This window comes from Lethenteron reissneri, chromosome 21 (assembly GCF_015708825.2).
Source record: "Lethenteron reissneri isolate LAM-NWPU_2019-01 chromosome 21, ASM1570882v1, whole genome shotgun sequence".
Classification (NCBI taxonomy): domain Eukaryota; kingdom Metazoa; phylum Chordata; class Hyperoartia; order Petromyzontiformes; family Petromyzontidae; genus Lethenteron; species Lethenteron reissneri.
Window position 1 is genome coordinate 10,606,195 of NC_083799.1, and position 16,272 is coordinate 10,622,466.

The following is a 16,272-nucleotide window of genomic DNA, read 5'->3' on the forward strand; positions in this document are numbered from 1 at the left end:
ATGTGAAGTGTGTAATCTGTATCCAAAAGAGAAGCCACTGCTATTGGCACCGGTATTTCCTTAAAATATCTGTACATTTTGTCTCATTGCATATCGAGGCCCTAGACTTTATACAGAAAAATGGCAAATTCTCGTGCGTTAACGATAGCATTGCTAGATTTATTTATTTATTTCACTAGTTTACCCAGGAAAGCCTCACTGAGTCCCAAGACTCATTTTCAGGAGGGTCCTGCCAAGTTTTTGCCGGAAGATAGCGATATTACTATGGGTTTCCCAGTTAATTGAGTTTTCAGCATTGGGACGTTTGACCAATACCAATTACATTGTATGTATTTTTTTAGCTTTGAATCACCATCCCCAACACAACATCAACAGAAAATCTTCACATCTTTCCTCACTTTGCTCCGCTTGGCAGACCCCGAGGGAGTCTTCTTGTCCTTGTGTCTCTCTTTCCCGCTGTCATCTCTCTTGTCCTTATGTTTGCCCTTTACACCATCGCTTTTCTCTGTGGGCGCGGCGGCAGCGGTGGGCATCTCCAACAGCAGCTAAGAACAGCGAAGGCCGTGGGAGGATAACGAGATATTCGTCATTTAATAACATTGTTCATGTGCGTCACAAAATAACAATATAAAGGACAGGAACCAAAAAAGTCAGAATTGGGCCAGATCATTACGTGACCTAACTCAAATATCAATTACGACTTATTATTGCTGATGATAATTCAGAAATTACTCTTCATTGGCGAGGGGTTAGCCGTCGGCAGGTGTGGTCAGCAAGCGAATGATATCGCGATGTAACCACAGTGGTCTAAATGTCACGCCGCTGCCACTGTGAGTCGCTGTTCACCTCCCACATGCGCATGACGCATGCGAATGCAGACAGGGGCCCGTGCATCAGGGGGCGAGCATGGCCCCCATGGCACCTCCCCAGCACCGTGCAGCCATCCACCAGCAGCTGCGCCAGCGAGTCGAGGTCTTGCACGCGGGCTTTCTCCCGCCAGGCACGTGCCCAGCTACTCACATTGCCTGCACACACACACAAATACACAGATCCCCCTTATTGCATTTAACCGAATAGCGATGAGTGAGCTCCTATTCAGGCTGGCATGGCATATGAGGGAGTGATGTTCCCAGAACCATGCCCAGTCGTCTTTGTCTTCCCAATGCTGATGGTGAAACCCCGCACCAGGCTCTCATTTAAGGCTGAGTCTCCCTAAGGGAGACCAAGTACCGGTTCATATATTCGTCACTGATCTTGGCCATGAGCGGGAATCAAACTGAGGCTGTCAGGTTCGTAGTGCAGCATGCTAACCAATGCGTCACCGCGCTCCAACAACAGCTGCCATTCGCTACTAAGTGGCAGTGACGTCACCATGGTACTTGTGCCAGGCTTGATACACTCCGAGGCCACGTGAAGTATCAAAGGCTCGCTGACAAGAGGTCACAGGACAGACCCAGGTGCCATGGGCTGCCTGAGATGACTGGCACACACCAGGGTAATAGGCGGTGGCGCAGTGGTTAACATGCTGCACTACGAACCTGGCGACGTGAGTTCGATTCCCACTCACGGCCAATATCGGTAACAAATATCTGAACTGGTCCTGGGCCTCCCCTAGGTCGACTCAGTCTCAAATGAGTGCCGAGTGCAATATGTAAACATGGTCACTAGGGAAACAAAGGCGGCTGGGTGTGGAGATGGCCAGCCACCCCCTCATGCGCCATCGCGACGTTCATAGGTGCTCGCTAACAGCACTTGACCCAAAAGTCTGTTAAGGCTATATGTAGAATATTTGTATTTGTGTGTGTGAATTGTAACACCCTGTGTGTGAATGACGTCGTGCATGTGTTAGAGGTGATACCATGTGTGTGCACATGTGTGGCAGCTTCATCCGTGCCCGTGTTTGGTCGCCCACACGTGTCTCCTCGATGCATCATGATGAGATTATTTCCAGCGTGAGTGAGCAGCGTCACTGCGTCCTGGCACGAGGAGCCTTGAGCCAGCGCCCAACGCGACAGCTCCCTCAGCACCAGCACGCGCAGATGCACACACTCGGGGGACTGGGTCCACAGGGAAAGAGACACAGAGAGAGGGAGCCAGAGAGAAAAATAAAAAGGGATAGTGAGACAGAAGGGTGAGAGAGAGATTGGGAGAGACAGAGTACAAAATAAAGAGAGGGAGACAGGTAGAGACAGATAAAGACAGGGAGAGAGAGTTAGAGCAAAAAAGAAATCGAGACAGAGAGAGAGAGAGACAACAACAATGCCATTTGCCACTTAGTTTTGGTGACGTCAGAATGGCACCTGTGCCAGGCTAGGTGCACCTTGAGGCCACGTGAAGTGTAGAAGGCTCACTGGCAGGAGGTAAACAGGGCAGACCCAGGTGTTATGGTTGACTGACTGAGATGACTGGCAGATGCACCACCTGTGCTCCCGACGATGCCACCTCAGAATTTTATCCACCTGCAACTCTACTTGTTATTGTGAACGTCTGTCCTCCGCCTTCCGTTATTGCCCAGTAGCGTCTTTCATGAGCCTCATGCACAGAAGCTAATCTTGTCACCGCTGGTACCAGTCATTGTCCAATCATTACATCACTCCATCTCTTCTCTAGCCCATGTCGCACCTGTTTAGCTCCCGTTATCACCTGTGCTCCCCACATGCACAACTGTTGCACCCACTGAACACATGCACATTCACTGCACACACAGCACGCACAAAAGAAAATGATCCCCCATATAGTTTTCACAGACTATTTGGGCAAGTGCTGTTAGCGAGCACCCACGAAGGCCAACACGGCACATGAGGGGGGGGGGGTGAGTGGGCAGAATCACGCCCGGCCACCTTTTTTCTCCCTAATACTTATGTTTACACACTGCACTAGCTACTCAATTAACACGTAGTCGATCTAGGGGAGGTCCAGGACTGGTTAAGATATTCGTCACAAATGTTGAGTGGGAATCGAACTCGGGTTGCCGGGATTGAACACACAGACACACACCGCACAGCGAACACACACAATCATTGAACAAACTGCACACACAACGAACACACGTTGAACAAACACAAGCACTGTGTACACTGCGCACGCTGCCACACAGTGGCACCTGCAGGGCGAGGAGGGCATGGCGGTAGCACAGAAGCTGCTGCGCAGGGTGCGGATGAACGAGCGCCAGCGACAGCCACGCACGGGCGCATGCCCGCTCACCGCCCTCGTGGAAACGCGCAGATTCCAGCTCCAGAGCCTGTCCAAGTCGCGCCTTCAGCCACACGCGGCGGCGGTAGAGAGGCCTGAGAGGACAGGGTGATTAGTTTACCCCACTTGGTTCTATTGAGCCTGGTCTGTCTGTGTGTTGCATTGGGTGATCCGTATATGGATACCCCATTAGATTATATTGAACATGGTCCTTCTGTTCGCGTTTGTGGAAAAGCCACTGATCTCACAGGCGGTGGTTTCCGCGCGGCGTGGAGGACAGCGCGTGGTTGACGGTCGCCATGGCAGAGCCGAGATCTCCCGTGTCCTCGTGAATCTGACTCATCAGCAGTGCGAGCCGCGTCCATGCTGCCAGTGCCTCCTCTCCCCAAGCAGCGCCGCCTGATCCAATCACACGCACCCAAGAAAATAAAGCAAACCCGTGCTATTATGGGTAAGCAGTTCACTTTATCGCGAAAATGAATAAAAGGGGACAGTACGGTGGTGAAGTGCTAACACTTGTGCCTCCTAGCATGAAGTTTCCTGGGTTCGAGCCCAAACTCTGGCACCTTTATGTGTAGGGCTTGACTGCAGTTTGGGAAATGATCAAGTAATGAGATGCACAAGAGCAATGCTTCGTCAAAGCAGCACAACCTCACCTGGCATTCTCTCCTCCTCCCCTTTCTCCTCACACTGGGACGTTTCTGATGGCTTCACGTCACACTGTCAGGCACGACACATCATCATAATCACCACCAACATTTTAATATTTTCATCACCATCGCCATCACCAAACAATTTTAAAACATCATCAGCAATGTCCTAAACATCATCTCCCACACATATATTTGTCATGTATCATCACCAACAACGGCATATGTTCATTACCATCATCATTAACAAATGTGTAAGGACAGTACGGGGCCTTGTGGTCATAATTAATAACTGAAGCGACGGGAACTGACAGGGTCACGTAAGGACAGTACGGGACCTAAGTGGTCGTAAATAATAATTGAGGAGACAGAGACAGACAGGGCCAAATGAGGTGAGAGAATGTTCGGGAAAAGGGGGCGTGGCCGAGTCTGAGAGGAGGATAAAAGGCGGCGTGGAGCAGGGCTCTGGGCTGCTGCTATGGGGGTTCGAAGACACCGTCGTTGCTGTCGTCATCTTGGAGTGGGTCGTCTTCATCATCCTGGAACGGGGCACCTTATACTCTTGGAATGGTAGGGAAGGTGTATACATATATTGTCTCCGTGGCCCCTACGCCTTCGCTCCTATCTAGTCAGCCAACTACATAGGGAACGTCGTGTAGCAGTTACATAATTTACCCAGCTGTACATAGTCACTTGTGGTTATCCATTATAATATCAGTGAGTGGGGCAGACCTTAATAGATTATAAGTATATAATTTAACAAGACAGTGCCTCTGAGTGCTATATTACAAATGTATTAACATCATCATCACCAACAATTTCATAAACAATACTCATCATCATTAGTGATGGTGGTTTATATCCACGGCTGTCACTATCCAGCCAGGTGGCTCGGCAATACAAAGAGCGGCTCGGAATCTGAAGGTTGTGAGTTCAAATCCTGATTAGGGGAGAGAGTTAACTTGGCCATCATCCCTCCCTCTGGGGTTGACTAAATGAGTACAACTTCTTGACTTAAGGCTTTCGTGACTGCAGGAATTCATATTCTTTGGGTCTTTCGGTAAAACCACGTAGATAGAAAAAAAAAACATCACGACGTTTTGATCGCAACACAAGCAATCGTCATCAGGTGAAAAAATGTATAGCGGGAGCGATGCTGAGGCAGGGTGTTATAAAGGTTTGAGATATGGGTGTAGCCCAAGGGTCATAAGCGAAGTGGGCGGGGCTCGAGATGAAATTTGCATGGAAATGTAAAATCGGAGAGCTGAGCTCCTCCACGACGACGAAGCTCCCGCTATAAAAAAGAAAACTTTCCCTGCCTCACCTGATGACGATTGCTTGTGTTGCGATCGAAACGTCGTGATATTTTGTTATTATACATTTTTTTTCTAACTACGTGGCTTTACCGAAAGACCCAAATAATATGAGTACAACTTCGTGGTGAAGTCAACAGTGGTTGTCGTATGGATGCTCTCCTCTGCCATAAGAATGGGGATTTTCCACCACTGGCTCAGGATTGTAAACAGTAGATAAGCATCAATGCCTCAATGCTCATTTGAGCAGGAAATAACTTTGAAAATCAGCATCTACTGTCTAAGACATGTCCTTTGTCCATTGCAGCATCAATTCAGGGCTCATCCTGGCTGAAAGGGACTGGCGACATGCGGTATCGATGATGACTAGTGTAAAACCTGTGACCGAAGTCAAATGTTATTTACCTTGGAAATATCGGGAGTAGCAAATTAATAATAATTTAGTACTTTGGTATTTGCGCCATTCTTAATTTATGAAGAACCGCCATCTCGCATTCACATGCATTGCGGCTCTTGAAATATTGACGTTTTTACCGAATTCTAAAATAGGGCTGTTCTTGTTATTTTGGTTGCCGACCCCTGTTCTAGCACAAGGCTATATCACACAGCAAGGTGATATGTTTCACAGACACAGTCTGCAGCAGTTTTGCAGTTTGGGGAAATGTTGCTATGTGTAATCCCGATTGAGGATTATGTGGCATATTTTAAATTGAGCAAATTTGGACCATGATGCCTGCACACTATGACCTGCTCTATTTGAATGACCTCAAGGTATCTTTAACGTCCACTGTGAAACAGACGGCATTTAGTACTTTATGGTTAATATACCTGCAGTGTTAACTAGGGTGGCCTCCAGGATAAGAACCGCGAACCACTGCAACAAACGGCAGACATGCGCCACCACGGGGCCATGATGTTACAGCTCAAAGATGTCAGACTAAAGGAAAATTACGTAAAACCAAAAAGCGTTTTGGGGAACATAACATTCGACAAAGGGAGGCCTTTATTCAGCAGCAATCAGAGCCTGGCCGATGTTGATGCAACACCTGCTGACGAAGCCGCTGGGAGCCGCAGGAGTTGTTGACGATGGTGAGGAGGGCGATGAGAGGAGCACGGAGTGGCGCTCGGCCCAAAGGGCACGGGGCCACCGAAGCACAGACATTCCACATGTGCCGCACAGCCTGCAGCACCAGCGCCACACTGCCCGCTTGTTCCCCAAACCTATAAAGACAAAGATTCTCCTATGTAGCCTACATATGCTATTGGGGCGAGTGCTGCTAGTGAGCACCTATGAAGGCCGCAACACTACACACACACACAAAGACACACGCACAGATAAACACGCACAGACTTCCACATGGATAGCTACATACAAAGACCCCCCGTATAGCCTTAACAGACTTTTGGGGCAAGTGCTGTTAGCAAGCACCTACTAAGTCCGGCACATCACAAAAGAGCGTAGTGTGGCTAGGATCACCTGATTAGAGAACAACCCACAGAAGCGGATATCATAGACCTACCTCTGAGATCCCTTCAAGTGACCTATGCTTCATATACAGCAGACGGCAGCACTTTCCCACTCACTCTGCCACTGAGAGTAATGTTCATTGTATTACTGTGTTATTTGATTATTATATTATTACACACAGGTGGACCAGGTTCAAGCCTCACTCTTATCTTTTTCAGGAGGGTTCTGCCAAGGAAATTCTTTAGCATTGGGATAATCTTCCCATTCCAATAACATTGTTTTTTTGCCATGAGAGGAAACCAGAGAGCCTGGAGGAAACCTATGCAGAACAGGAAGGAGAAGATACAAACTTCGCACACAACAACAACAACCGCCATTCGCCACTAAGTGGCGGTGACGTCACTACGACGCTTGTGCCAGGCCAAGTGCACCTTGAGGCCACGTGAAGTGTCGAACGCCCGCTGGCAGGAGGTCACGGGGCAGACCCAGCAGGTGCCATGGGTCGACTGACCAAGATGACACACTCCCACATGCAATCAGACCTACTCACTCACACCACTAATTCACTCAAAACTCACAAACACCCTAAAACTGATATTTTGAATCCAAAACCATATTTTAAAAGTTTGTTTTTATTGTGCCATTGTTGTTGACTGGGCTGAAACCATCAAAAAACTACAATTGCGAACCTGGCTTTATTACAAGTCAGTCTACGTGAGTGTCTGGGTCAATGTGTAAGTCACTGGTGCTCGGACTGAGATCACCAAAACTCACTAGACTTCAGACCCCGGTTAATTCACAAGCTCTGTGACCGTACCGGGCGGACTGCAGGAAGCCGTCGGTGGCGAGTGTGAGCGCAAGGCTCCCACGGCCGTGCCGGCGTGCCACCGCCTGACCCTGCACAGCTGCCGCGACACTCAGCAAGCGCCACTTCTCCTGCTGCTTGTCTCTGCAGCACAGTGACACACACACACAGCACAATGACACATGCACACTCAGCAAGCGCCACTTCTCCTGCTGCTTGTCTCTGCAGCACAGTGACACACACACAGCACGATGACACATGCACACTCAGCAAGTGCCACTTCTCCTGCTGCCTGTTCCTGTAGCACAGTGAGACACACACAGCACAATGACACACGTATAGTCAGCAAGCACCACTTCTCCTGCTGCTTATCTCTGCAGCATAGTGACACACGTAACATAGTGACACACACAGCGCATTGACGCCCATGCAGCACAGTGACATACTCACACACAGCAAGCGTGTGTGTGACATACAGAACAGGGGTGGATTATATAAACTCACACACACTCACACATTTACACACTCTACAGAAAAGGGAGAGAACATACAAGCGCCACACAAAGGCACCGAAGAGGAGAATCAATCCCAGGCCCTTCTCACTTTGAGGCACAGGTATTTACACATTGCACCAGGTACTCATTTGAGACTGAGTCGACCTAGGGGAAGCCCAGGACTGTTTCAGATAATCGTCACTTGTGTTGGGCGTGAGTGGGAATCAAACTCGGGTTGCCGGGTTCGTAGTGCAGTGCGCTAATCGTAGCACGACGTACAGTATTTTGTGAGTATTTATCTTACTATTTGTTGTCTAGGAATGTTTTTATAGGGTTTTTACAGTTATTTATTTGGTCTAGTAGAAGAGTTCCACACAGGTTCTGGTCTTGGTGTAGGTAGCAGAGTTCCGCACGAGTTCTGGGTTTGAGCATAAGTAGCAGAGTTCAGCACGGGTTCTGGGTTTGGTGTTGTCTTGGTGTGGTCTGGGATACCGTAGTTGTGTTACACCTTTGCGAAGCTTGGGAAATGATGATGCAATTAGAATTGACAAACATTATTTATTTATGTAAGGGACGCCACGGTGCTGAGATGTTATCTCCCTCACCTGGTATGCAGGAGGTCGGGAGTCCGATCCCGACCCTGATGCCTGTATATACACATGTCAAAATGATAAGCCATTTTGTTGAGCTATCATGTCACCAGGTCGCTTTTGAAAAATAAGCTAATACCTCAGTGGGCTTTGTCTGGTAGGATGGGGATGAATCTAGATTTGATGATAGGGATGATTTAGTTTATTTGCATGTGTTTGGGTGATTTGTTTACTTTTCTTGTACTTTGCACTACGATGATATTTTTGTACTGTTTGTTGATGTAACGTTCTTACTCACCCCAAATGGACATCTGTGAAAAGAAGCTTCATAGCTCATTGGATTCCTCCTGCAGTATAAATACATATTCTGATTCTGATTATCTCTGTGCCACCCTGTCGATCGGTCACTTGCCCGTATGGCCTTACCCCTTAAGAAGTCGGCACCGTTGCCCGGTGACGTTGGCCCCTTGGAGCCGCAGGGCATTGTGGGAGGCCTGCAGGGCGAGGGCCTCGTGCTGATTGGTCAGAGCCAGGGTAGAGATGCGGGTCCACAACTGCAGCTCCACCAGAGGCTGCGTCCACTCACAGGAGGCGGCCTGATCGCTCACCTGCATCAGAAATACAAAGATCCCCCATACAGCCTTTCATAGACTGTTGGTACTAGGGTAGGTAGCCAGCAACATGCTTGGCCACATTTGTGTCTCCATTGCTGATGTTTACACAGGCTGAGTCAACATAGGGGAGGCCCAGGATCAGGTCAGATATACTGTAATAAGAATAACGATCTTTGCATGTACAGGCAGTCCCTGGGTTACGGAAGGTTTAGGTTCCTGAGAACGATCCTTAACCCGAATTTTCCCTATGTCAGCTACTGAACCATTTTTTCCCCCAAATCAAGATAAAATCCCATAGTTGGAATAGTTGTACCTCTCCTACCCGATTACTAGTTCGTTTTCTCTCAGTACTGTATCACGCCGTCATCCATTTTCTATCGCAACCTCTATCATATCACTGTACATACGCTCTGCACTTCCTATGATTCTTTAATTTCATTGAATATACGTATACCCTAACACTATCCATAATTAAAACAATGGAATATATACTGTATCCAATTGTTCATGAATAACACGAAACATTTTAATATTAATTGTTAGCAGAGAGCAGTCACTTCCGAATGTTTGTTCATCGTGCATTAGGCTAGGCCTAGACTTCTCCGATCATTGTTGGCTGAGATCAGAAGCAATCGAAGTGTAATTGTGTTAAATAAAGTACGTACAGTAAATAACTCATGAAATAAACTTAAAATTAAGAAAACCGGCAATACAAATATGGGGGGGGAAAGATAGTTCTAAGCATAGATAACAACAATTACGTAACACTACAAAAAATTCCATTTACCTTAAACCTTTCCAGTCATTATTTTTTTATTTAAAGCTTTCGTGACTGCAGGGATTCATATTCTTGGTTTTTTCGGTAAAGTCACGTAGAAGGGAAATAACAAAACAATATAAATATAAAATAATAAAAAATAAAATAATTGTGTTTAATAAAGTACACACAGTAAATTGTTTTTTATTGTTTTATATTTATATTGTTTTGTTATTTCCCTTCTACGTGACTTTACCGAAAGAACCAAGAATATAATGGTGATATTACAGCGAAAGTTACGACACGATGTGGCGGGTACAGTATACACATGGTAACAATGTAACAGTGTGACAGAGAGTGCAGAGCGGCTACGCACCACCGCCTTGGGGAAGATGCTACCCGCCTTACAACTCGCTCCGCGGTATTCATCCGCGACCTCACCATGCTGCACGAATTGTGCTTACGTAATTAACGCAAATTTTCCGCATATTTTTTTTTCTTCCATGATTTATGGGAGCGTTATCCTTAAAGTCGGATTTCCGTAAGTCAGGTCTTCTGCAACCCAGGGACATACTGTACTGGGCACTCACTTAAATTCCTTTGCATCTCAAAGAACCTTGCATTACATCTCATCTCAACTATTCAAAGGGCACCCCCAGTAGCAGCTGTCTCGGTGCAGCAGACGGTGACTCGGCACTGCATAGGCAGCTGAGAAGGAGCGATCGGTACATCCTGCTTCTCTCTTCTGATGTTTGCGTTGTTGAAAACTATACATCAAATATGCAGAGGCTGCAGGTGCAGAGAAGGCCATGACATTGTCACCTCAGTGAGGGAGGGGCAGGGTGGGGGGGCGAGTCCACACGGGCTGAGGCTGTGGGCCTCCAGAGCAAGTAGAACGCGCATCACTGGACTACCACCCTGTAAAAAAACACATCAACACACATGCATTAATACAAAATCCAACAGGTGCTTGGCAAAAAAGTGGCGGTGACCTCATCACTAAAATATTGCCAGGCTATTTGTGCTTGGAAATCACGGGCAGGAAATCATGGGATGGACCCAGGTGTTATGATTTAACGGACATGACTGGCATATGCACCACCTGTGCTCCTCACTGTGCCAAGCTGTTGTGTTCTAGCTGCCTGTCTCTCCGCTAATTGTTGTGACGTTGCTCCTCCACGCTCTGTTGTTGTTGGAGGGCGACTGCCTCTAACTGCCCAGTAGCCTCAAAGTTCACATAGCCTGGCACTTCACAGTAGTGTCCTGTGCGTGTGCGTACTGGCCACCTGTATGGGAGGGAGCACAGGTGGCTGCTGAAGTCCCAGTTTGATTCTGGCCCAGGCTGACAGCAGTTGCCGAGAGGCCGAGCCCTCCGGAGACACACTCGTCATCTGCAGCCCAAACTCGCACACCTGCACACACAGACAAAAATACTCCTTATAGCCTAAACAGACTGTTGGGGGGAGTGCTGTTAGTGAGCACATATGAAAGGTCGGTACGATCCACGAGAGGGTGATGATTTCAAGGGTAAGTTGACCCAAAGGAGACCCAGGGCCGTTTACAATATACATCACTGATGTTAGCCGTAACTGGGAGTTAAACCTTAGTCGCTGGATTTGTATCGCATTGTGCTAACCACTACACCTCCACTCCATAAACACCCTGTCTTCGGAAGGCATACCAAAGTAGATCGGCACATTCACACCACTGATCATACCTCCAGGGCTTTCTTCAGCTGAATCAAGACCTCAGGACTGATTGCAGGGCCCCCTCCCTGTTGCTTGTTGCCCCCCTGTTGCTGCTTCCTGGTTGCTGCGGAGGACACGGGGGGCACGGGGGGCACCGGGGGTGCTGGGGGCAGCCAGGTGGAGCACATCCCTCGTGCCACAGCGGCACAGAGCAGCCCCAACAGCTCAGGGTCACTGAGTGAGGTGAGGGGTAAGGGGGAACGGCACACAGGGAGGGGAGCAACATGTGGATGAGAAATGTATGAATACTTGGTGGCAGAAGTGATATTGGAGTCAGTGGTGATGTTGGTGCTAACAGTGTTGATGATGACGATGGCGGTGGTAGTAGCGATGTTGCCTGCACCTGTGTATCTCTGTATGTGGATCTGTGTATCTTTGTCTTTATCTATGTGTATCTGTGTGTGGAGAGGGATAGCGTTGCAGTTAGCGCACTTTGCTACAAACCTGGCAACCTGAGTTTGATTCTCGTTCACAGCCAACATTAGTGGCAAATATATGAACCGGTCCTGGGCCTCCTCTAGGTCAACACAGTCTTGTATGAGTATCTCGTGAATTGTCCATCAGTGGAAAGACGAAGGTGTCCGAGCGTGGTGTCGGCCACCCACCACCTCGTTTGCCGTGCTGGCCTTCATCTGCCCTCACTTACAGCACTTGCCCCAACAGTTTGTTAAGGCTACAGTGGGAATTGTTGTCTTTGCATATATGTGTGTGTCTTTGTGCTGCCTGCACCTGTGTGTGTGCGTCTCCCTGAGCACGTTCAGGCCGGTGGTGAGCTGGTCCAGCACATCGCCCTCTCTCCCGGACGCCACCAGCGGAGCCACGTGGTTCCAGAGCCGCACAACTGCTCCCATCACCACAGCAACGTCGCCCAGCTCTGCGCCCAACTCCGCCCCCCGCAGCAGGCGGCCAATCACGCGCTCTGACAGCTCATGCAGCCAGTCGCTGGGCAGCCAAGGCACACAACATTCATTTATTAATTCATCTCCTGTCTCTCCGTGTCTCACTCATTTTCTGTGTCTCTCTGTCTCTCCGTGTCTCTGTCCCTCCATATCGCTGTTTCCCATTCTCTATCTGTCTCCCCGTGTCTCTCTGTCCTTCGGTATCTCTCTTGTTTGCATGTGTCTCTCTCTGTCCCTCAGTATCTCTCTGTCTCCCTGTGACTCGATGTTTCCCGGTTGCTTGACATGCGATGTCACGTAAGGTACTTTGAGTTGCTACGGCATTAAAGCAAGCGCCATATGAATGCAAATATTATTATGAACAACGGTATGGTTGGCAATTGTGGCACTTACGTGTATGTCTTCCAGTCGGTCAGTTGGTCTGGTGGGGAGCTCTGCTGGTCTGGTGGGAGGCCCTCGTGCCCTGGAGGGGGCCCAGGGACCACGTACTGGGCAGGTAGAGGAGGAACCTCATACAACCCCACTCCTTCTCTCCTCAGTAACTCAGCCGTGGCCTGGGGAGACACAGGGCCATGTGCACCTTTATCCCTGCATTGACACTCTTTTATTAATATGCTTGTTTACCCAGGCAAAACTCACTGAGTCTCAAGGCTTTTTTTTATAGAGGGTCCTACCAAATGTTACAGAAGGGGGGCAATATTGCTATTATGTGTGGTTCCTATTGAGTAATTTGCAAGTCATTTTGCAGCATTAGGATGTTTGACCAATACCAGTTACACTGTGTCGTGTTTTTAGCGATGGGAGGAAACTAGAGAACTCCGAGGAGCAAGGGGAGACCATAGAAACTCCATACAAAAAGATGCCAAAGATAGGAATCGAACCCACGGCCTTCCTGCTGTAGGGCACAAGTGTTACCACCATGCCACACGTACGCAGGCACACACACATGTGCACACATATCCACAAAGGAGCACCTTATGACCTGAATGTTTGTGTCTGAGCCTCACCTCTGCACACATGAAGTTGATGTTGGCTAGTGAGGTGAGCACCTCGCGATCGGACTGAGCGGATAGCACAGACTGCTGCTGCCCCGACGCCACCTCCGCCACCCGCTGTTGCTGCTGGGGCTGAGGGTCTAAGCGGAGCTGTTGCTCCTGCTGCTGTGATTGTGGTGCTTGCTGCTGCTTGGACTGTGGTTGTGGCTTTGATTGGGGTCCATTGCTTTCTTTCTCTGTGCATGAGTGCGCACACAAATACAAATGCATGCACACACACGTGTATACACAAACCACACACGTACACACAAGCATAAACACAAACCACACATGCACAGATGCATCCAATGAGAGAACAAACACATGAGCGAGTGAAGAGTGACTAAAGGAGTGAATGAATGGCTGAATGAGTAAGTAAATGAGTGAATGATTAGGGAGCGCATGGACAAGTGAATGAGTGACTGAACGAAAAAGTAAATGAATACATGAGAGATGCAATAACTGAATTAGTGAATTAATGAGTGAGTGAAATTGACTAAGGGAATAAATGAGTGAATGAATGAATGAGTCACCAGGCAGCTGGGCACGCCACCGCCCGTCGTCATAGAGGAGGCAGAAGCGTGTGGCGACGCGGCTCACGTCCCACACGTTGTGACGCACACACAGCGCGGCCAGCTCTGCCCACAGGTGAACACTAGATGCAGGGACACGCACAGAGACACACGCACAGACTTACACGTGGATAGCATCGTAAAAATACAAAGATCCACCGTATAGCCTTAGCAGACTTTTGGAGCAAGTGCTGTGAGGGAGCACCTATGAAGGGCGGTTCGAATCCAGCAGCTGCCCTGGATAATACTGGGGGTGCATTAACCGTAAAAAATTAACCCATAAAAACAAAGTTTTTCACTATAAATCCTTTATATGCTAGAGTCCTCTCGTCCTCTGGCTTGAGATGGCTGCCACCTATGGGTCAGATGATTGCCTGCCACCATTAAGCAATTGGTAATTAAATATTTAAAAAAATTCCTAAAAAGTGTAAAAATTTGGAAAAAAAATTTCACGAAAATTAATTGTCACGCACAACGAGTCTGTGTGCAAAATGTCAGCTCGATTGGATCACGGGAAGTGGGTTAAAAAATGACCGAAAGATTTGCACGGTCGTCAAGCGCGCAAGCAAGCAAGTGAACTTAATATAAAGGATTTAAAAATACGTGCCGTTTGCTTGATAGAGGACGTTCAAGATCCCATGATGTCAAGAGTAGGCCATTGTGTACTGGTGTCATGGTCCAAATTTGCCAAAATAGAAAATTTTACTTGGCAGGACCCTCCTGAAAAAGTCACAAGGCTCAGCAAGGCTTCCTGTATAAACAGATGTCATAATATGTAGCCAACCATGCTAATCGCAGGTGCGGGACACTAATCGGATGAACAGGCTTCTGTCAGTCCACTACTGGATGAAGCCCCTTTCCCCCTCACCACACTCTATGGGTCGTGAGAATTGATTGACCATACATCACCAGACTGGTCACTGAAGGGTTGCCAAATTGGGGGCCCGTGATCGGTTCAGACATCACTCGCTGCTGATGACAGCCATTGCCGGGATTTGAACTCAGGTCTCTGGGTGCTTCGGGCTGCACGCACCGCCGTTAATGTATGGCTGCGGGGGAAGTCCACCATTGTTTGTCACATGCCTCTCCTCCCTTTGATGAACTCCAACGGAATGCGTTCGATCCCCTACGTCCTCGAAAGCTCAGCAGGATTTTAAGTAACCTCCAAAGATCTGCCCTGACAGTATCCCACCGTCCGGCTGAAGGTCTTCTCTTTTACCTTGGTTGCTAGACTTGTGGACACCATTCCAATGCCTGTGTCAGGAACTGGCCCTCCCCTGTCCTGCCCCGTTGTAGCTACGACACTTACCTGCCATGTTCTTTTGCCAAAAGCCTAGTTGCTTACCCTATTCTCCTTCATCCTGCTCTAATTTTCGAGCTGCTTAGTTAGTGCCCAGCTAACCCTGCCCCCCCCCCCCCCCCGCATTCATGTCTCCGTGTCTCTGTGTCTTTGTGTCCTCTCACCGGTCCCTCTCACGATCGGGGCCGATGGTGAGCAAGTGACTCGCTGCCCTGATAGATGCCTGAGCATGCAGGCGTGCCTGCTCAGCCAACGGTCCATCACTGCACTCCGCTGCAACACAAGGACAAAGATCCCCCATATAGCCTTTAACAGACTGTTGGGGCAAGTGTTGTTAATGAACACCTGTAAAGGCCAGCACGAGAGGGTGGTGTAACCAGCACCATGCATGACCGCCTCTGTCTTCTCAATGCTGATATTTACGCACACCAGGTACTGTACTCATTTAAGGCTAAGTCGACCTCGGAAGAGGCCCAGGACCAGTTCAAATATTCGTCACCGCGTCGGTGGTTTCATAGCAAAGCGCATTAACCACTACACTGCCACTCCACCCACACAAAGACAAAGACGCCCCGTATAGCCTTCAATAGCCTGTTGGGGAAAGTGCTGTTAGCGAGCACCTATGAAGGCCAGAACGGTACAGGAGTGGGTGGGTGGCCAGCACCACGCCCGACCATCTTTGTCCCCCCAGTGGCGATGTTTACACACCAGCGCCAGGTACTCAATTGAGGCTGAGTCGATCTAGGGAAGGCCCAGGACCAGTTCAGATAATCGTCACTGGTGTTGGCCGTGAGCAGGAATCGAACCCGGGTCACTGGGTACACTACCGCTCCCCA

General features: G+C 48.7%; 1 protein-coding gene across 1 annotated transcript in view; it reads right to left on the reverse strand.

Moving 5' to 3' along the window:
• The window catches only part of CFAP46 (cilia and flagella associated protein 46), a 67,214-nt gene that overhangs the window by 35,492 nt on the left and 15,450 nt on the right, over positions 1 to 16,272 (reverse strand). The window contains 17 exon segments of the mRNA XM_061555781.1: positions 399 to 545; positions 847 to 1,025; positions 1,859 to 2,057; positions 3,104 to 3,287; positions 3,441 to 3,591; positions 3,849 to 3,912; positions 6,202 to 6,376; positions 7,441 to 7,572; positions 8,939 to 9,120; positions 10,706 to 10,801; positions 11,170 to 11,295; positions 11,601 to 11,805; positions 12,361 to 12,573; positions 12,924 to 13,084; positions 13,538 to 13,761; positions 14,098 to 14,219; positions 15,601 to 15,709. Of these exon segments, the coding sequence (XP_061411765.1) occupies positions 399 to 545; positions 847 to 1,025; positions 1,859 to 2,057; positions 3,104 to 3,287; positions 3,441 to 3,591; positions 3,849 to 3,912; positions 6,202 to 6,376; positions 7,441 to 7,572; positions 8,939 to 9,120; positions 10,706 to 10,801; positions 11,170 to 11,295; positions 11,601 to 11,805; positions 12,361 to 12,573; positions 12,924 to 13,084; positions 13,538 to 13,761; positions 14,098 to 14,219; positions 15,601 to 15,709 (2,669 nt within the window).